The sequence below is a fragment of the Pungitius pungitius genome, chromosome 10 (assembly GCF_949316345.1).
Source record: "Pungitius pungitius chromosome 10, fPunPun2.1, whole genome shotgun sequence".
In the NCBI taxonomy this organism is placed as follows: Eukaryota; Metazoa; Chordata; class Actinopteri; order Perciformes; family Gasterosteidae; genus Pungitius; species Pungitius pungitius.
Window position 1 is genome coordinate 18,385,801 of NC_084909.1, and position 20,912 is coordinate 18,406,712.

A 20,912-nucleotide genomic window follows, 5' to 3' on the forward strand; every position below is an offset into this window, starting at 1 on the left:
TAGAGTCACATGGTCCAGGAGTAATATTTCGGGTGGAGCTACTCTGTGATTGACAGTTAGAAACAAAAACATGGGGTTGGCCGAATTCGAAGATGCAGGCGAAAACGCCACTCTTGAGGCTGCATAACAACAGTCCGCAAACCAGTGGGTGACATCATGATGACTAAGTCGCATCCGTCTTCATCCACTGAAATAATGTGGCTGGGTTTTGGTGATCTGACCATCGGAAAGAGGCAGTGGACTTTGGACGGTGAAGAAGTTGCTGTGGTGACGATAAATTGGTTGCTACGAAGTTACCAGGCAACTTTAGAGGACCGGTGTGGCGCTTCCATCTGCACGCGGCGTCTGACAGCTAATGGTTAACACAAAATCAATCCAGCGTCTCTGTGCCTTCCGTCCAGGATTAATGAATATAGAACTCAGGGCTGCTCATGAATGACGAGTTTTACACACAATTATAATTACTTCTTTCTATAAAACTTTAAGTCGGTCGACTTTGTGATATAAAGAATTAACTTACGGGTATTAATGGAAGTCACTGTTTGATTTGATGTTTTTCAGCCTTGAATATATTTACTTTGACAATTCCAATGATGAGAAAAATACATTACTTTACAGGCGTTTATCAGGAGAAGAAACATGAATGACAAAGAGTTTAAACTAAACAGTAGTGATGTGAGAATAATTAACGAGGGAGAGAACTTTGTGGTCTAAACAGGGCGACCAAACCAAACTCAGTGTTGAATAAGAACTATTATTCTCTGCTGCAGGTGGTGTGTGTGTGAAAAAAAGTCAGATTAACCTATTCATAAATAGAACAAAGCAGCCAATAAGAACTCGACACACACCCACAGGAACACACACACACACACACACACACACACACACACACATCTAAGACAGCGAATGATGTCTCATAGTGCTTTTAAACTTTAAGTAGTTTAACAATTATTACAATTTAACAATTTATTTAAACTTATATTCAGCATTAGTAGTTTATTAAATAAAAAGTTATACGCACATATACATCATGTTTTGAATGAACAAAGTCAGTGTCCACCAGCATAGGTGTGAAATGATAAGGAAACTTCTTGCCCTTTTTGATGTATGGTTTAAAAGTGCTTTTCACCCTCTACTGTTATCCTTGTTTTGACCCACCAAAGGACTAAAGATACGAATTTGTTAAAGCTATAATTTGCTATAGGGCATCTAATGGGGACATTGTTTGAACTTTCTCAAATCTTTAGTAGTGAAAGTACATTGTTTTTATACCGGGGAGTATGTGTTCGTGTTTGACATCTTTTGGTTCATCGCGGATGCATCAGCAGCAGCTTCTCCTTTAAAGACGTTCATCTATTTGATTGCATATAGTTCCATCTGGTGGTTAAAGCGAAGTACTGCAGGCAGACAATTTATTTACTTATTTTTGATTTGTAGAACTTCATTACTGATACATGATTCATTCACAACATGTATATATTCATTATATTCATTCACCGCGCAGTAAATGTATTACATCATTACTATTTCCCGTCACTGTGCAACTTCCCTGTGTGACGTCACTGTGTAACCTCATGTATTTGTGTATACAGAATGAACAACGTTTATATAACGTCGCTGTTTCTGATTCAAAATAGCAGCAGCAGCAGCTTATAAACAATTACGATAGTATTTTTTTTCTTTTTTATTAAATCCACATGCCTTTTAAAAATAGTCGTGAGATGCGCGTGAGCTTCCTGGGTGCCCGCGGTCAGTCCGCCAGGTGTCGCTGTTGGCCGCGCGCCGCCGGCTGAGGACGCGCCCCCTTCTCCTCCAGCAGGTTTCAGGAAGCGGAAGCAGGAATGTTGGTGTGTTTTCAGAAAAAGTTTTGGACAAGTTTGACAGTTTGCGAGCGCAGACTCAAGCCGCGGAAGAACATGACGGTGAGTACCCGAGTGCGTCCGTAGTGGGGCTCGCCGTGGCCGCCGGTTGAAGGGCTCACCGGGAGCTTAACGGGAGGGGGGGGACGCAGAGTTTCTCACTGCTGTCGGTCCCGTGTCCTCATGACCCAGAACCAGTCCGAGCCGCACCGCGGGGACACTGCCTGCGAGGCTCCACTGGGATGGAAGTACGCCTTTCTGCTCGAATTACCTCAAATTGTACTTTGACGTACTTGAGTAGTAGAATATGCTGCTGTTTTACTTACTACTACTTACTATAATTATCTCAAAGTTGAGGTTATCTTACTTTAAGCGACCTGCACGCAACGTACGGAGAACGTATGAATGTGATGATTTATGAAACTTCTCTACAGTTCAATGTTTACGTTTTATTTGCTGCTTTTCGTCCAAACGATTTCCATCATTCATTCAAAGTTGTTCCCCTGGATTTCGCCGAGGGGAGATTTACAGCAACAGATTGATCCATTATGAAAATAACAATTCGTTAATATTTCAAAATGAGCTCCACCTGAACCAAGCATTGGCCGTAATGCACAAGTAATAATAATCGAATGATATTTTTAAAAAAGCAGTACAGGGTCCAGGGAACATTTGTGCTGCTAGTACCTTTTTACTTAAGCAACCGATCTGAATACTTCATCACTACTACATATCAGAAATATTGCACTTTGATTACTTTTAGACTTTACACAGAACACATGTCCATCTTCTAGAAATTGATAGATCTCTGGAATAAAGTAGATTAGACAAATACTGCTTACATGGTAATACAACAAACTTCACAAACAACTTAAAGTACAGGAGTTTTACTTGCATGATAATGTTATGTTGTGGTAATATTACTTTTACTTATACAGTAGTTGCTTTGAATACTTCCTCCACCTAAAAGGATGTTTTCTAGATTATTGGTGTAGTTCATACACACGGAAAAAATTCCTTATTTGGTGTCGGATCATTCTGTCAATAAATTACCAGTGGGAAGAGGAAGAAGTCCTGACATTCTTCTCATGAATAGAGAGATTCATTGTACAATATTGTGAAAATCGTCAATAAATTGAATTTACCCTCATACTTAATAAAAATAACATTATCATAATGTAGTCAAAGCATTAAAACTACTGATAAGCTGCAGAATGGCCCCTTCCAGGTTTATGCATTATATTATTGGTTCTCACTGACCACACTTATGGCAGCTTTTATTATTGTATCTGCTTGGAAATGCGTTTAGTGACTTCTGGGCGGTTTACTACATCATGCTGTCACAGCTCAGGCCTTTGTGTTTGTGATGAAGAACATTAAACTCTTTCAGTTACCTACTCTAAAATAAACTACTCATTTAGTTGCATTACTCAACGGTTCCATTGAGTGTTTTGTGTTGTAAATAATCTGGACTTTGGTTATTGTTACATAGCTGTTGTTATCAGTGGCACAATATGGCACAGCTTTTTTTTTATGAACGACTCGATCAAATAAACAAAATAGTGAAAGTAAAGATCTTGATTACAAACTTTCACTTGAATTAGACATTTTTTTTCAATTTAAATTTTGTAGTTTGTCCATTGGGTAGATTAGAAGTATACTGCTATTCTATGTTTCTTTACGTAGAAAATAGTTAGTATCTGTAAAAGTCGTATGGATGTATTGGAATAAAAAGTATAGTCGAGTGTTGATTTCTTGATTAGTCAAATCAGTTTTTATTTTCGAAAACCGCTTCAGAAAATGTTTAAATGTCAGAAATGGCTGATTTTCCATTTTGGGGGGGGGGGCAGCAGTCTGTACTTGAAAGATGCTTTTGGAAAAATTAAAGGCCTGCATTGAAAATGCTATTTTAAGTAATTTGTCAGTAAAATGTTAAAGGATGCAGGGAAAAGCTACTCTGGTAACATGTGCTATTAGAGTATTATTACTCATGTCGATTTTGTAGAACCTAGTTTTCCAGCGTGATTGGTTCAGGTTTCTCTCTGGTATTTATGATCATTATCCTCAGGCAGGGGGCGGCACGGTGGTGTGGTGCTCAGCACTGTCGCCTCACAGCAAGAAGGTCCTGGGTTCAACTCCGCCCAGTGGCCTTTCTGCATGATCTCCCTGTGTCTGCGTGGGTTCTCTCTGGGTCTCCGGCTTCCTTCCCACAGTCCAAAGACTCTGCTCCGGGGATCAGGTTGATTGGGAACTCTAAATTGCCTGTAGATGTATGGATGTGAGTGTGAATGGTTGTTTGTCTTTGTGTTGCCCTGCGATTGGCTAGCGGCCGATCCAGGGTGAACCCTGTCTCTCACTGAGCACAGGATAAGCGGCTTGAAGATGGATGGATCTTCAGGCAGTAATCTGAGTAATCTGATTATTATCGATGGATTGAAAAGAGTGACAAATTCCATTTAACACCACAAGCATAAAGTCTCACCTTCACAGTGTTCCAAGTGTTTCTAATATCAATTAAATCCATCCATCCAATTTGCTTTAACCATAAAAATGTATGTTGTTTTAATGCGTGAACATCGCCTTCATGAAAATAGTTGATGCTGAGTATTCAGCTCATATAGTTTCAGCACTGATTAGATGACTCGTAGGTCTACTCGGTCGGGTTCCACGAGGCAGCGTCGCGTTGTAACGTCACAGCCGGTCCGACGCACTTCCTCTTACGTCATAACCAGTCACACCGACACAGAACACCATGTCAAAGGAATAAAGACACTCACAGCCGCTGGTCTGCGTCACACAAAATAATTATGTGACAACTTTGATAATTGATCAATTATAATCATAGTTAGTAACATTTTGTGCAGCACAAATTACGTACTTCCGCCTTTTCAAGCATGAGGATGTGCAGTTTAATTTTATAGCCGATTTTAGATTTGACACTTTTAGATTTCACCTTTTTCCAAGCTTCTTTCTTTTAAACGTTTTAACCTCCCTGTTGATGGTTCAGTAAATATCTGAACACATCAAACAAGCTCACCAACCCCTTTGCCAACGAAACCTTTTATTAACCTCAGAATGCAAACCAAACCCACCACGAACCCTTTGCAGGTGTCTCCAAACATCAGGAGAGGACAGATGTTGGGGGGGCAGGGGAGGACTCTGCAGAGGGCTCTCTGGCCGTGTGTTTGTTGTTGTTTGTTTTCTGACATTCTGGTTTGTTTTGCATTTATGAGAGGAATCTAAAATTAGACGAGCCTCTCCCATCTCTCCCGCCCCCCCCCCCCCCGTATCTCAGACAGGAAGTCCTTCTGTTATTCAGCCTAAACACTCGTTTCCTGCTTCACACGTCGTTCTAATTTGGCTCTGTGCTCCTTTTTCTTCCCTCTGCATCCTTCGACTCCGGTCCGGGGCTCCATACGGACTCTCTGTACTCTCTACTCTACTTTTCTCTGCCTCGCTCTATTTCCATTTCTGTTTGTAAACAGCCTCGGCCGCATGCCGTGTTCCCGTTTGCATGAGTGCAGGGCTGAAGCCAGCTTTTCTCCTGCCAGACGCAGCTGAGGGACTCGTTGCAAATAGTCGGGGATTGATAGTCCAATAATAGATTAGAAAGTGGCAGCAACAAATCATCATATATTTAGACCTAAAAAAGGAAGCCTGCATTAATTCAATTGTATTTTGTATAGCCCAAAATCGCAAATGGCCTTTTTGCCTCAGAGGGCTTTACAGTCTGTACACATGCGGCACGGGACAAACTGTGAAATGAAAAACCCTTCAGTGGGGAAAGAGGCAAGAAACCTCAGGGATGGACAGACTACACGTGTACAGAATGAACAACGTGAAAGATGTACAATGCTTTCAATCCCTACAGCAGAAATGATTCAAATATTGCGAGTAGTAAGCCAGGTGTGCTGCAGGACCACCATCAGATAGAGCCACCGCCCACAGAAGCTTCTGTGGGGAGGGAAAGCACAAAGACTTTAGGAAAGAAGAACATATGTTTTGTACTGAGCGGCCTTCAATCAGAGGCTCTGGTTGGGCCCCGTGTGGATGTGTCCCGTGGACGTGTCCCGGGACAAGGCTGAAACCCACATAGCTTGTGTGGCTGTGGCCACGGCGTGTGAAGCGGGGGGGGGGGGGGTGTCAGCGGTTGAGGTGGCTCCTGTTGTCAGTGTGCGAATAGGTGTGAATGGGTGATTAAGACAGGAAGCGTTAACGTGTTTTCAGAAGAAAACAACAAACCCATTTGCAGTTGACCATTTCTATGCAAAATGAACTTGCAGAGATTGCATTGAATCCGTTTGTGTTGCCGCTTGACAGGTTGAGTCTGCCAAACCTGATGGAGGACTTGATAGTGCTTGATTGATCCTCAGATCCCGGAGTGCAGTCAAACTGCAGCTTAGCCTCTCTGCGGCGTGGGGCCTGGGCCCAGAGCAAAGACTCCACCTGGCAAGGATCCGAAGGAGGCAGCTGTGGCCCCCAGGAGCCCCAACAGAACCAAGGGGGACGGGGAAGATCAGAGACCCTCAGAAGGACCAGGTGTGACTGTGTTTTGATACTGAATGTCAGCTGTACTCTTGAAAAAGCTGAAGGCACATTTGCTGTGAAAATTCAATTAGCTAAACAGGCTAAATTACTGAACGTTAGCGCTGTGTATTTCATCTGATAGAATCTCTAAAACCGAGATGCAGATGGTAGCGTACCGACGGTAGCATTAATGCAGGTTTCTTCAGCTCGGACCCCAGCGGGGCCTCCTCCACCCGAAGCTCCACAATGCCTGGCTGTGACACGTGCACTGGCTGGGACCACAACATCTGTGTCCACAGTGCGCAGGTTGAGCTCAACAAAGCCTTTAACAGCCTTTTTGCAGCATTCCAAGCAAGGAGTAGACTCCTCGTGTCTTCCTCTTCATGCATGTAAGGGGCGCTCTCTCCTGTTTCTTGTGAAGGAAATAATAGAACAAGAAAAGAGGGATCATTGAAAAAACAAGATGGGAAGAAAAATGGAGTTTAGTTAGTTAGTTAGTTAGTTAGACTTTGCGGCATGGAACCTTGTGTTAATAACAAATACTGCTACTTCTTTTGTCTTTTGAACATATCATCTACAATTTGGCAAGTATTTTCGCTACTTTCTGCCAGTGATTGTCTGCTTTGTCCAGAGGGATTTATGTATTCTATGTACTATTTGTGTATCTTGCAATATCTCTGCAAGCTGCTATTAAAACATTATAACAAATTAAGATTCTCTATTTAGTGAATATCTATATACCAGAAAAATGTAGAAAATCTTTCATGGATAGTTTCACTTTAGATCTCTTCCAGACGGCAGAGTTGATGGAACTTTCATTTTTGTTATTTATATGTGTGACTTTGTAACATCTGTCCAAGGCCTAAAGTGTTGACATTTACAGTGCTCTTTATTGTTGTGTACAATTCCAAGGAATGACATGCATTCTCTCACTTTGTCTCTCCAGGCGTTTTAGCTGTTGCTAATGTTGCTGCAGCCCTCAGTCTCCTTTGACTGACTGACCCCAACCAAACACACACACACACACACACACACACACACACACACACACACACACACACACACACACACACACACACACACACAGGAAGATATGGAGAGTGGACCTCTGGGGATGGACACCAACGTTGCTCCAGGTGGGTCGTTGGCACATTGCATTGTGGGATGTGTGGGAAGCCAAATATTCCCCATTTGTGCGTAACACTCGCATTGTAATAATTAGCTTAAGTTATAAACATGAGTAAAAGCTAAACATTTGTTCCAGGGAATTGATTAATGAAATAATAAACAATTGATTTTAAGCAGTTGAAATAATTAGCTAAAAATCAACGGTCAGTCGGTTGGAGCAAATAAACAATGATTGTAGATTGTAATATCTAATGTTAGCTTAAAGTAACAGAAGAACAGTTGGAATGATAAATGCTTAAAGTAAATAATAAGCCATGTTTAATCTCACGTTTTTAATGGACAACTTAAAAACTCATGTGTCAAAGATGATCAAAACTGAAGCTTAGATGACAGAGTTGAAATGCTACAGTGGATCTTCTAATGTATTGAATTTTATGTATTACAATACATTACATGTAATTTAGCTGACGCTTTTATCCAAAGCGACTTCCATTGCATTCTATGTAGTATTTCAGAGAAGAGGATAACTGGTTGTAATGGTTTGTAACGGCCGTTACGTTACGAGTTGGGACAATTGTCTTTCTCGCTCATGTAGATATATAATATATAGGATGTGGTTGCATGTGACCAGTTGGCTGGACTCTCCTGCTCTGTGTTGTGTTGAATCGGTGTTGCTGTTTGACAGGTTGAGCCTGCCAAACCTGATGGAGGACTTAATAGTGCTTGATTGATCCTCAGATCCCAGAGTGCAGTCGAACTGCAGCTTAGCATCTCTGCGGCGTCAGGCCTGGGCCCAGAGCAAAGACTCCACCTGGCAAGGATCAGAAGGAGGCAGCTGTGGCCCCCAGGAGCCCCAACAGAACCAAGGGGAAGATCAGAGACCGTCAGAAGGACCAGGTGTGACTGTGTTTTAACATTAAATGTTATAGCTGTACTCTAAAAAACCAGAAGCTATATTTGCTATATTTGGAAAATGTTCTACAACCATCATAACTGAGTGCTAAAGTTGCTGCTAAATAAGAAAATAATATCAACACAAAGAAATCTTCCGTCATTACAAAACAGAAAAACAGATTGTAAATGCAAAGGAACTTAGTCAATAGCCTTATTACCATTTACACCCTAACCACAGCCCAAACAAAAAAAACGTTCTTTTACAGTACACTACAGTAAAATACAGCACAAAACAGTAAAATAAAAAAGACAAGCTTTTTCTACAGACTGAAAGTATATAGGCAGGAGCTGTAGTGTATCATCATAAACCTTTTTCCAATAAACAACCAATGTCATTTGTGATTCATGATCGCTATATTCAGTTCTTCATTGCCTCCATCGTTCATGACTTTTCCATAAGGTTTACCAAAATATGTGAATTCTTAATTATTTCAACGATATACCAAAAAACTATTGGATGGAGTAGGTAAACTACACATATTTTATAGATTGCCAAGGAATCCAGGAGAAAGTTCTGTCCCCAGAGGATGATTTGTAAATGTCTTTTACCCAATTTTCCATTTAACAATACATTTGAGACCTTATACCTGCAAACAGTGGAGCCTGCATTGTGCTAATTAGCAACCGTTACCAAGGTAACATGCGGAACTAACATGGTGAGCACCGAACACCTGCTAACATCAGCATGTTTACATTGTAGTGGTGAGCATGTAGACATTAGCATTTAACTCAAAGTGCAGCTGTGCTGAGGTCATCCTCATCGCTGCAGACTCCAGTTTAAACATGCGCAGTTCTCTCAAGTCCACTAAGAGGATTTCTTTCATTAATTATAAACAACTTTTGGACTTTAATAATCAACAGGTTGTCAGTCACCGTGCAAAATGCCAAACATTCACTCGTTTCATCTTCACAAAAAGTAGTGCGGTGTCCCTTTTTTAAAAATGGGCCCGTTAAGAGAACGCCACGTTTTTGGGGGCGACGCTGCACTTTCGTAGTTCCTCAGCCACGCACCCGCCATGTCATTAGCGTTACACAAGCAAGACACAGCTGCTAACGGTCACAAACGAACGCAAGATAGGTAGTCCGCATCCGGGGCCCTAAACCAAAACGCTGGAGATTAGGATGTTTACAGATGAAAATATTTGCAGGCTCACCGACAATATTCAGCCGAGGTGTTGAGTTATGTCCGAAAGTCTGGCTCCTCTTTACTTGGTTAATGTTGTAATTGCTGTGTCAGGCGGCCTGTGCTAGCTTTAACACGCTCATCTGTCTTTCTGTGCCAGGGCCCGTCCCCAACAACATCACTAGCTGGCTGATTGATTGCAGGTACAGTATCCATTCACCACTTGATTAAAGGAACATACCAACGGGTTTTTCATGTTGTGTTTTAACCCGTTTGCCAAATGTCATATGGGACCTGTCAGATAAATGAGCATGTACATTAAAGCTGAGAGAAGTGTAACGTTGCCAGTGACTGCTTGGAATGACGAAAATCAATCACAAAAACTGATGACTGATTAGAAAATTATCAGAAAGAATGCACATTGAAAACCCTAGTAATTCACAGACTACAATGTGAACCCTGTGCGATATGTTTTCCTGGTGTCTGGAGATGTGTGTGCTCAGCAGCATTGTTATCGGCTGCTGACGTCGCACCACACTGCCAACACCTAGGTTTACAACATACACAAACACACAATCACACACAGACTCAAAAGTGGCAGACCAACGCCCAGAGATTGAGCACATTGAGTCCTTCCAGGGTAGGAAGAGGGAAGCAGGAAGAAGTTTACAGAGGATTTAAAGAAAGGCAGAAAAGAGAGTAAACAGAGGAGGGGTTTGTCCTTCTGTGTCAATACTGTTATCACAAACGCACACGGTGCTCGCTGCTGTCCCTCACCTCGTTGTGACTCCGCAGCGCACCGACGCGTCCCGTGTAACAACGTCGTGGTCACATAACCAGCAGAAGCTAGATCCCAGGTTACCATGGCGACGGCCGCGAGGCCCGGGGCTTCGAGGCCGACGTGGCCGCCCGGTGGAAAGTGGGAGGCGCAGCAGACACTGCGGCTGCGCACTGTTGCACAAACATCTGTGTGTGTGTGTGTGTGTGTGTGTGTGTGTTAAGTGGTGGCAGGAAGCTTTGTCCCGTCGATAAGCGCGGCAGGTTGTGTAACGGCGCCGCGTTCCCAGCATCCGGCCGCCGGCGGCAGCTCAGACAGCTGGTCCGGTCAGTGGGACACCTGGAACGTTCACCAGGAACAGCCCGGGTGTTTTAGGGTGGGATCTTTAAACGTCCCCCGGATAGGTGAGGCTAGGGGGGTTATCCTGTGGTAATTACACACATTGATTGCCTTCACCTGGCAGGCAGTCACCCAGCGTTACTCGGCTCGACTGGGCACCTGGCCTACGTTTACGAAGCCTTATTATTCCACAGTTAGCCTGGCTTGTTTAGCCTCAGTCCCATGTGCAGTTACCCTGTGCGGCTGACCCTCATCCCGACAGGCACGGATTTACTTCGCCTGACGTGCAGTTAGCCTCATCTGCTTTCTTAGTTCGTTTAGAGAAGGTACCTACCGTTGGGATGCTCAACCTTTATCTAACAGTCGGTCACATGACCTGATGGGCGGGATACTCTGCCTTCTGCCTGGCTGGGAGATACAGTTAGTGTTGGGTTAGGCCATGTTAGTGTGGTAGTTGGCGTCGGTCATGACCTCAGGTGGGCTGATGGGTATTGATTTTTCTGTTTGCGAGTCCAGCTTTATGTGTCAGGGAAATAATGAGCATTGAAACACACAATGCTGTAATTCCATGGTGAGTTTATTTTTTCTGTTCCTTTGTGATTTTCCCAGGACTCCCCTCGGAACCTCTCTAGATGATCACACGGCTTCTCCCAGCAAAGGTAATCATCACATTCTGTGTTTTTTTTGTAAATACATTGTGAGGATTCAAACCTTTTAGGGGAATTTGGTTCATGACTAAATACTTGACATCAAAATATTTTGGTGTCAGGATTAATCTTTCTCAGCCTATGTTACAATAGATGTCTTACTCAACAAATATGTGTTTGTGTTTTTGTGTGTGTGAGAACAGGAGCGCTGAAGAACGGCTGCAGCTTTGAAGATGACCTTTCACTGGGAGCTGAAGGTCAGTCACAATGCACCCGAGATTAAAGTTATGTGCTCATTGTTCACAGTTTCACATGTTGTCAGTCTGTACAAATAGCAACTTAAAAAAGGCTTTGACATTTTACAAATACTTTGTTGTTCTACATCAAGCCTAAACTCAGATTAAAACTCCCACTTAACTGGAGTTAAAAAGATTTTTGCTTTACTAAGTAATTCCTATCCCTTAAATAAAAATGATCACACTACATGGGCGGTGAGTTTTATCCGACTGGAACATTGAGTATACACGTGTAGTGTGATACAGGACAAGTTTGGTGCCCCTATCCGTGGTAAAGCGGTGTGACAGGTTCTGGTTTCATAAGGATGGACTTAGATAGACATTCAACTGGTTAGTTATTGAGTAATTGAGAGTTAAACCGATGCAGTGCAGTGTGTAGAAAAGTGTGTATTATACAAGATGTATACAGCATACACTCCAGCGTCACACTGCAGACGCAGGGCTCAGGACGTCTACTAACTCATCATGAGTTACGCTTAGAACAACTTCCCCAGTGATGGAGTTGCACCATTGAGCGATTGATGAAGTAATAATGTTGCCAAAGTTGTATTTAGAGGGGGAGAGAGAAAGTGTGTTGAAATGAAAATGCAGCTTTGATCACATGTGTCTAAAGATGCACAGCGCGATACACACAGATACACATCGATCCATCTTCATTCCCAAGTCCAGTTTTTACAAAAAGTCATTCATAGAGGCGTGGAACACCACGCATGACTGACTGTGCCTGTGTGAGCGCGTGTGTGTCATCACTCTAACTGCTGCGGCTACATCAACAAACGTCCTGACAGCGTGTGCGCGTGCGTGTGTGCGTGCGTGCGTGCGTGCGTGTGTGCGTGCGTGCGTGCGCTTTTGAGTTAACAATAGACTTTAATGACTTTATGTTGAACCACCCAACACTGACGTGTGTGTGTGTGTGTGTGTGTGTGTGTGTGTGTGTGTGTGTGTGTGTGTGTGTGTAGCAAAGTGCAATCCCTCTTTTGAGAGCTTTGCCTTGTGCACTTCTCGCCACCAGTCATTTGGCAGATCTTTTGTTACGTTTACCAAATGTGTTTACTCTTAGCAACTAACTGGAGGCTAAACTAAGTTTTTAATTACCCATTAAGGGCCCATTTGACAGCTGCTGCCAGCCGTAATCCACTCTCTGCTCGCATGGAGTTAAGAACGAGAATCTTCAAATAGTATTTTACAAATGTCACTGGCCACATTCCATGTTTCAAAACACAAATATTGACATTTTGTATAAATCCTTGGAGGACCAAGTGGGGCGACGCCACTGTGTCCCATCTGCTTCTAAATGCTCTAAATTGCGTTCAGCAGCTATTTTCTAACTTTGTTCATCTCCCACTTTGACGACCTCGTAGGTTACAGTTGGTTTCAAGACAAAGGTGAGTGATTCAAAATGGTCACGTTTTGGGTGGTGCAACCAAAGCAATGAGCTGACATGCCATCAAGCAAGTAGGTGTAGATGCCCAGTGTGTTCTGCTCTACTCACACACAAGTTTCGAAGCCTCACGTTTGCCGTGTTGTCCGTCGCTATCTCGTATTTTTGCAAACCCGTGAACGAAAGTGACCATATTTGGACTTCTGAGGAGTGACACGCACAACAGCCTTTTTCCCTTTGAGCTTACTGGCTTTCTGTTCATGTGGACGTTACAATCAGGGTGGAAAGATAATGGGATCTTTTTTACATTACAGTTAAATATTTGAAGAGATTCTATTTAGTTGAGTGGTTCTGGCTGCTCCTTGTCATCAGCCTTAATCTCAGCAAGTAGATGTAGAAATAACTTTTGTGTGGCAGACGACTTTTTGTATTGTTGTGTTTGAAGACGTCCCAATGGACTCAAGTGATGTCAAACATTATCGGGACAGGATGACAGGGAATTAGTTGATTAAAGGATTGCGGGTGAATTGGATGTGAGTGAGTCAGTGAATTACACTGAGGAGGCTAGTTTTTTGTTGCGTTAGGCTCCTTTGAACCGGAGGAAAATACCAAAGGAAGAAATTCAGTTGAAACTAATTGGATGGAAAGAGAGTGATCCATTCAGAGAAAGACATTGACAGGGCGACAGGTTGCAACAGGTTCTTTGGAAAACAGTCACACCTGCAGTTGTAGATGATTTTCCCAGACAGTACGGCAGTTAATGCGCTTCAGCAATATTTATTCTTGCTCTGGATTTTTTAATACTTTCAGTTCCCTCCTCTTAAAAAAATAAGACTGTCATACATGTGCACTTCCATACATCATATGCCAATAGACCAAAGCTGAAGTAGCATATCCCAGGGAAAATGTCAGCGCCCTCAACTGATGAAATATGTAACATGTATAAACATGTATAAATAAAGACATATAAATGAGGAAACCGCCTGGTTCTTGTATTGCAGAGCACATCTAGTTAATCTTCTCATCAGATGGTTAATAAGGAAACCTGTAGGATCACCTTGTCAAATCCGATCTGGCAGCTTAGCTCACATACTGAGTCATATTTTGGAACAGTATCTCTATCATATAACTAGACTTTGGGTAGGAGCACTGAGCAATGTGATGCTATTTCTGGTAACCTTTGCTCGGGTGTAAACTCTCCAGGTATTTTCATACCTGGAGATATGGTCAACTGTTTTATTATAGTCTCTTTTTTTGTAATGGTTGGGGAATTAGTAGACACAGACGTAGTATGTTATATTGGGTTTTTTATGTTTTGTTGACACATCATAATTTCCTTCTTTTCTTTTTTTTTTACCGCTCCAGCCAACCATCTTCAGTCCAGTAACAAAAAATCTAAATCCTGGTCAGTTCACTTTAATTTGACCCCTAACATTAAGTGAATAAAGTTGATAACTGTGTATGTGTGTTGATGCTCTTGTGCGTATGTTGATATTCAGTTTTGATCTGGCGGCGGATCAGAAGAGGAGTCAGTATAAAGAGAGAGGAAGGAGTATGAACTCCACCGGATCGGGGAAAAGCAGCACCGTGTCCAGGTCAGTTCACAGTCCTGTGCCTTCAGTTCGAGGAACTGACCGAGGTTTCTGCAGGGACAGGAGACACCGGCTGTTAAACCTCAAGCCGAATAAATTACACAACAGAGAACTCAGCCCAAAGCACAGGCAAATAGGGAAGTGGTTCCTAAGCAAGGGGTCGAATAGGGCCAAAACATGTTAAAATAAAGTAAATAAGGATGACTAGGATGGATTGTATTATATCATTCTGATCTTTTTTTCACGCAGTGTTAAAACATTCAGTAACCACCTGTCTGTGTTTGCTTTGAATACACAAACGCACCACGCGATCCAGAGTCACTTTTAAAAATGTTACATCATTCATACCAGCGGCACTGTTTGCTGGTTATTCCACCGCAGCATTCCCTATCTAGATATCACCAGATATGTTAGCTGTATATGCAGGGTTTGAAATGACTTAGGACTCTTGGGGGGTCCCCTAAAATGTAGCTATAAAAAATACTGAAGACTACCTTGCTACACTATATACTGCAGGCAAAATTATATTGATATATTTTGAAGGTGGGATAATGGTCTTGGGATGTTTTTCATGGTTTAAAATCATTAACTAAATCCGCACAGCAGAACCTGTGACTCTCCACATCTCACTGCGTAGAGCAGCGTTGGCTTTAGGATGTTTTGACCCACGGGGTTCGAATCCCGATCGTTCCGATCTTTTTTTTAATATATTTTCTTGAATACGTGTTTTCATACGTGGTTGTGATGTCGTGCTCACTTATGCAATCGTGAACGCTGCGATGGATTTGTGATGCGCTTTGTAGATTTTCCGCAATATGTTAGTGAATGTGCTGCTGTTAGCTGGCAGCTTGTTGGGCTTCATACACGTACAGCAAGAAACTCTTCTAATCATTACGTTACACTGGGTATCTAAGTCAGTTAATGGAACACCAACTCCAAATATTTTACTATAATAAGCAATTATTATGGAGATATAAACATAATCGAAGCACTTACAGCATTTTCATGAGGGATTTCACTCTTTGTGAGGCTTCGTTCAACAATAACCTACGTGTCTGCGTCATAGACCACAACAACAACTATCTGTGATGCTATTGGCTGCCCTGATTGCTGCCCATTCCCGCTAGGAAATAAAATAATTATTGTTATGTAATATAAAACGTCACTAAAGACCTTTTCACAATCATTTTTAATGTTAAAAATATTTGTCGGGGACCCCCCAAAATCTAAAAATAAATTCTTATAGGGGGTCCCTAATGACTTATAGGGGGTCCGGGACCCCCCCAGACCACCCTCATTTCGAACCCTGTGTATATGAGTATGTAAATATATGAAAACACTGTTGATTTGGTGTGTGTGTGTGTGTGTGTGTGCGTGCGCAGTTTGTCGGAGCTTCTGGACCTCTACGAGGAGGACCCCGAGGAAATCCTCCTAAGTCTTGGTTTTGGTCGTGAAGAACCTGACCTCGCCTCCAAGGTTCCCCCCAGGTTCTTCAGCAACACCTCCACAGCGCGAGGCATCGACATCAAGGTGCGGATGGAGGCGGCGTGTTAGCGCTGGAAACTCTACATGACGTAAAAAGTGTTGTGTTAGTACACACGGTGTTAACACACTCCCGGACTACTGCACAAACCAAATGCAATGTAGGAAGCACTCATGGTGACCACAGAGAACCACTCATGAGCGTTGGAGTCATCCTCCTGAGAACATGAATGTCTGTAGAAAATGTCATAAAATCCATTCAAAATTTTGGGGATATTTTAGTCTTCAACAAAATGGTGGACTTTAGCTGGAATTACTGATGAACCCCAAACCCGCTCTGCATATGCACACTTTTGAATTCCGATGCCTTCCGATGCCTGCAGCGTTGATCACTGGTATGTCTTTTAATGACATCACTTCCCCCCCCGCAGGTCTACCTGGGTGCTCAGCTGCAGCGCATGGAAGTGGAGAACCCCAACTACGCTCTAACTAGTATGTACCCTACTCCCTACCCTGCCCTGTACTTCATCTGTCACACCAGAAAACTTGTCGCTTTTTGGACAAAATTTGCCATTTTGAAATCAAAATATATCATCCACGCAAACCGTGTACATTCAAAGAGGTGATTTTTTTTGGGGGGGGGGGGGGCGTCACGTGGCCGGCAAGAGTTTCTGAGATTGTAGTCAGACAAGAAGAAAAGGGGATGTCGTGATCGTCCCAATCGAACATCTTTGATGTGACGAGTCTCGGCTGAAGATGTCTACACGTCGTCATTTCCCTCCAACTTTACATCCTTTCACTCCAAATTACCGACACTACAGGGTTATTATTATTATTATTACTGGACGTGTTTCGGCGCAATCTAGGACCTTAATCAGATCAGTTTAGACTTTTTGTCAGAACATTCAAAAGGCCGTAGTTATCCAAGCTTCGTGGCTCATCAGACGTGGACGTGGAGGCCAAACATCGGGTTCATGTCCTGAAAGTGTGGACGGAGGAAGTGAAGCTCAAACACTGTGTGTGTGTGTGTCCTGTTCCCACTGTTAGCAGGGTGTTTTGTGGGGGTCCTTAGGTCTTTTAGCTGTTCTGCCAACTGCCTGGGCAACACGGAGAAAAGAGGGACAAAGATCTGTTTGTCCCGGACACACACAGACGCACTCACACAATCGCACTCGCACTCCTGCGCACACACAAACCTTCACTGCTAACATCCTGGCCTCTTTTGGTTTGGTTTGCAAGGAAGTACTGGCTCCCTAATTGTACATGCGCACACACACACACACACACACACAGATGATTCTCTTCCTCTTGACGGTTTAATTGTTTTGGTGCTATAAATAATAAAGGGTTTTCCAAAGATCCTGTGTATATAAGAACATGTCCATAGAAGAAAGTCCTTCAGTACCTCTAAAGTAGTATTTTCATGTTGATGGCTGTTCTGGGCAGTCATCACTGGTCCCAGTTTGTTTTACAAGACAGTTTAAGGTGTTTTTAGCCGACGATTCAAAAAATGTGCACTTCACCATAAAATACATTCCACTAGAGTTCCTGTCTATGATCTTTTGCACTTCTATATATTCTTTGTCGTTCAGTGTGGTACATTTGTATTTTTAATGTGTTACTGATGTTTTGTGGGGTAAAAAGGTGCTGATCGGTTGCCGTACAGCCTGCCGAACATTTGTCGAACCATGAATATTAGAAGCGTGATGTGGATGTCTGTCAGACCGCTAATGATGGTTTCATTTTCTTCCAGCTATGGCCGTCCTTCGCGCGGTGCGCTGTTTTGTGTCACTGGTTAAAGTTCCAAAGCTGCAAAAGTCCACTTAAAGGATGTAACACAAGGCCGCGTTGAAACTACGTTGAAAATAAAACAATAAAGTCGGAGAAACTTTTTTTGTGCAAGTTAATTCTGATGATATTTCACATTAAAGTCTTAATTATTTTGTTTGACAACATCATTGTGAGTGACTGACCGCAGTAAACAATCTGATCAGTCGTTCCATTTGTTTGGGATTTATGAGATTTCTTTTCAGTTTTTCATTCAAAGGTCCCCTGAGGTATTAACCTGGGTGTTGGGTTGGCCTATTGTCGCCTATAATAGACTTTTATACATCAGGTTTCCTTATCGCAGGATAACAGCCTAATTCTATTATTATCTGTTGAAAACCACAAATGAGTCACGCGCTGTTTGGTCGCACGCACACTAAAGCTCAGTGAGGAGCTTTAGTGTGGAATGCGTTAGAAGCTGGAAGAAGAAGAAGAGGGGCTTCAGAAGCACTTCTTCACAGCTCTTCATGGTACCTTTCGATAATCAGCCTTATCCTTTGTGTAAAAAAAGTCTGATGGAACAGAACTTGAACTTGATTACCAGGTTGGTCTGCGTTGTGACGGACTGCCTCCTAGTCGAACCTCACGCAGTGTGTGTGTGTGTGTGTGTTGTGGCTTTAAACCGCTGCAGTGACTCAGAGCAGAACGGGATCTGTTGCTTAAGTGAACTGTTCCTTTAACAATTTCTGGTTCCTGGAAGATTCTTTTTTTAAATTTCCAGAACATTCTCATACAGTTTCATCGGTCGCCCAGATCTGTGTGTGTGTGTGTGTGTGTGTGTGTGTGTGTTGTTTTGTAAACTCTGTTCTCACCATCAGAAATAATCTCTTGGGATGAAACTGAAAAAAGGGGAGAGAATGTGTCGTTTTCTCTTATTTCTCACGTCCTGTTTTGGGATCCTTGGAGTGAGCGTTAGTGCGCAGTCAGCAGTCGGCAGGAAGCAGACTCACACAGCACCACTATCATCACACACAGATGCTGTAATAAGGGGTTCATGTTCTGCAGTCATGTCCAGATGGGACTGTATGCGAATACTGAAGTGTATGACTGACTGGTTCGCAGCTTGAACGTCATTGTTTCTCCTCCATGTTTTAAATAGAAGGTTTTCTTTTTTTATTTGTATCGTTTCTCAGAAGTTGCCGCTTCTTCTAAAAGGCACATTAACACATTTAGTTTTTGCCTCTTTGGGGCAGAAGAAAAACCCCATGATATCACTTGCCTTTTATCTCCTGTTTTCTTATTGTACCACTTTCTTCAACAGCTACTTGATACAATTGTCTAACTGCTGTTTGCTGGGAAAGTAGTGTTGATGTTTTTTCTTAATCTACATTTATTTACATTTTGGAAAATTGGCACCATTAAAGGTATTAATAGCATATTAGCTATCCACGGTTCCTGTTGGTAACGTGCCTTTGGATCCACAGACAACCATCAGTAGATTACTTTGATGTGGAAAATATCTTTAAAATGTGAAGATTATCAGGTAGCGCTTTTCAGGTGTTCTTAATTTAGTCTTTTTTCTATGATCTCCAAGTAGATTTATAAACTGAATTTAATTGGATTGATAAAGTATTGATATGTGTACCGATATGTCAAAGAGGAAGTAACACTGAATTCTTTACACATGACGTGAAGGTTTGGTCGTGAGGTCCCAACTGTCCCCCGGTGTGTGTGAATCAACGTTTAAGAAGGCATTATGTTGTGTTATTATGCCTGGAGGGAGTTTCTTAAAATCTGGTTAACGTCCACTTGGAGTTATGGATGACATGATTCAACTTTGGAGGTCAAAGGTCGGTGCCACTTTGACCTAATGTCTAGGAATTTTCAGGTAAACCTTAAGTTTGGAAGCAAAGATCCACTATTGGCTCAAGGATAAACTCGCCCTTTGGGGTTAAAAGGTCACGGTCTCTGTGACCACCTTTTTAAATAATCTTTTCAATACCTCAGATCGGTCATTTTCTTGCGAATTAGGACATCCAGATGCTCAGCATGTGTGCTACGTTCTTCAGGTGATAACATAAAAGCGAGTTAAATGGTGATAACAGAGTGGTCGACAAAAGACAGAAGTCTGTGTTTTATAACAGACTGACAAGTATTTAGACAGCGAGGAGGGGAGATGGAGGAGGGGGGGGGCGGCACGGAAGGAAGGAAAGTATGCAAGTCATCATCCTGTTAGAGACGAGACTGACAGGTCGACTTACACAACCACAGAAGAAGAAGAAGAAGAAAAGAAGGAGGTGGCGAGGGAGAAGCGGCTCTGACGTTTCTGTCCAGTCCAAACATGAAGCGTCTTTCTCTGCAGGAGAGTGCTGTTAAATCCCAAAGTCTCCTTTTTGTAAAACAAGTGTAAAAATGTTCCAATTGGATTGTGTGTTTCACTTCAGTATTTAGAAAAGAGGAGCTTTACCAGTTCTATTAACACAATGGAAGTCTTTTGGGATATTTTGTCTTGTTTGAAGTCGCTTGCACCAGCTTTCTGGAAGAAGACACAGTTTATTCTGCTTTAAGAGGGGAAAAAAGATGTCATGAGGCTGAAGAAGAGGAGACAAGCGTGGAGACCCCAGAAAACCTCCAACCTGTGGAGAAGTGTCTCAGAGGAGGAAGGGCGCTGCGTGGACGTGTTCAGACTTTTAACCAAAGTGAATCCTGCTCTACTCGCTGCCAATTATTAACTTAAAGGAGCAGATACAGTTTTGTTTCTTCAAACATTTTTGAATAAGCCACATCCCGAAAGTTGTAAAAAAGAATGAGAACAAATGGTCCTAAATCTTTGTATTTAGCATCTGTGTAACTTTGTAATGGTTGTTTTTTTTTCTTCTATCCTTTCAGGTCGTTTCCGTCAAATTGAAGTCTTGACCACAGTCGCTAATGAGTTTTTTCAGCTCTACAGTCAAGTGTCTGGTCAACCTGTCCAATGCATCAGCTCCATGGACAAAGGTAACCATGGCAACCACAAACAGTGCAGGCAGAGGTTTTTGT

General features: G+C 42.5%; 1 protein-coding gene across 1 annotated transcript in view; it reads left to right on the forward strand.

Annotated features, from left to right (window-relative positions):
* The first annotated feature begins 1,732 nt into the window (after positions 1-1,732).
* Positions 1,733-20,912, forward strand: part of itprid2 (ITPR interacting domain containing 2) — a 29,641-nt gene continuing 10,461 nt past the window's right edge. The window contains exons 1-13 of the mRNA XM_062564943.1: positions 1,733-1,922; positions 6,180-6,398; positions 7,333-7,522; positions 8,253-8,411; positions 9,752-9,794; positions 11,318-11,367; positions 11,559-11,612; positions 13,013-13,036; positions 14,398-14,437; positions 14,532-14,627; positions 16,007-16,154; positions 16,538-16,598; positions 20,763-20,870. Coding sequence (XP_062420927.1) covers positions 7,480-7,522; positions 8,253-8,411; positions 9,752-9,794; positions 11,318-11,367; positions 11,559-11,612; positions 13,013-13,036; positions 14,398-14,437; positions 14,532-14,627; positions 16,007-16,154; positions 16,538-16,598; positions 20,763-20,870 — 826 coding nt within the window. The 5' untranslated portion in view covers positions 1,733-1,922; positions 6,180-6,398; positions 7,333-7,479. The remainder of the gene's footprint in view (positions 1,923-6,179; positions 6,399-7,332; positions 7,523-8,252; positions 8,412-9,751; positions 9,795-11,317; positions 11,368-11,558; positions 11,613-13,012; positions 13,037-14,397; positions 14,438-14,531; positions 14,628-16,006; positions 16,155-16,537; positions 16,599-20,762; positions 20,871-20,912) is intronic.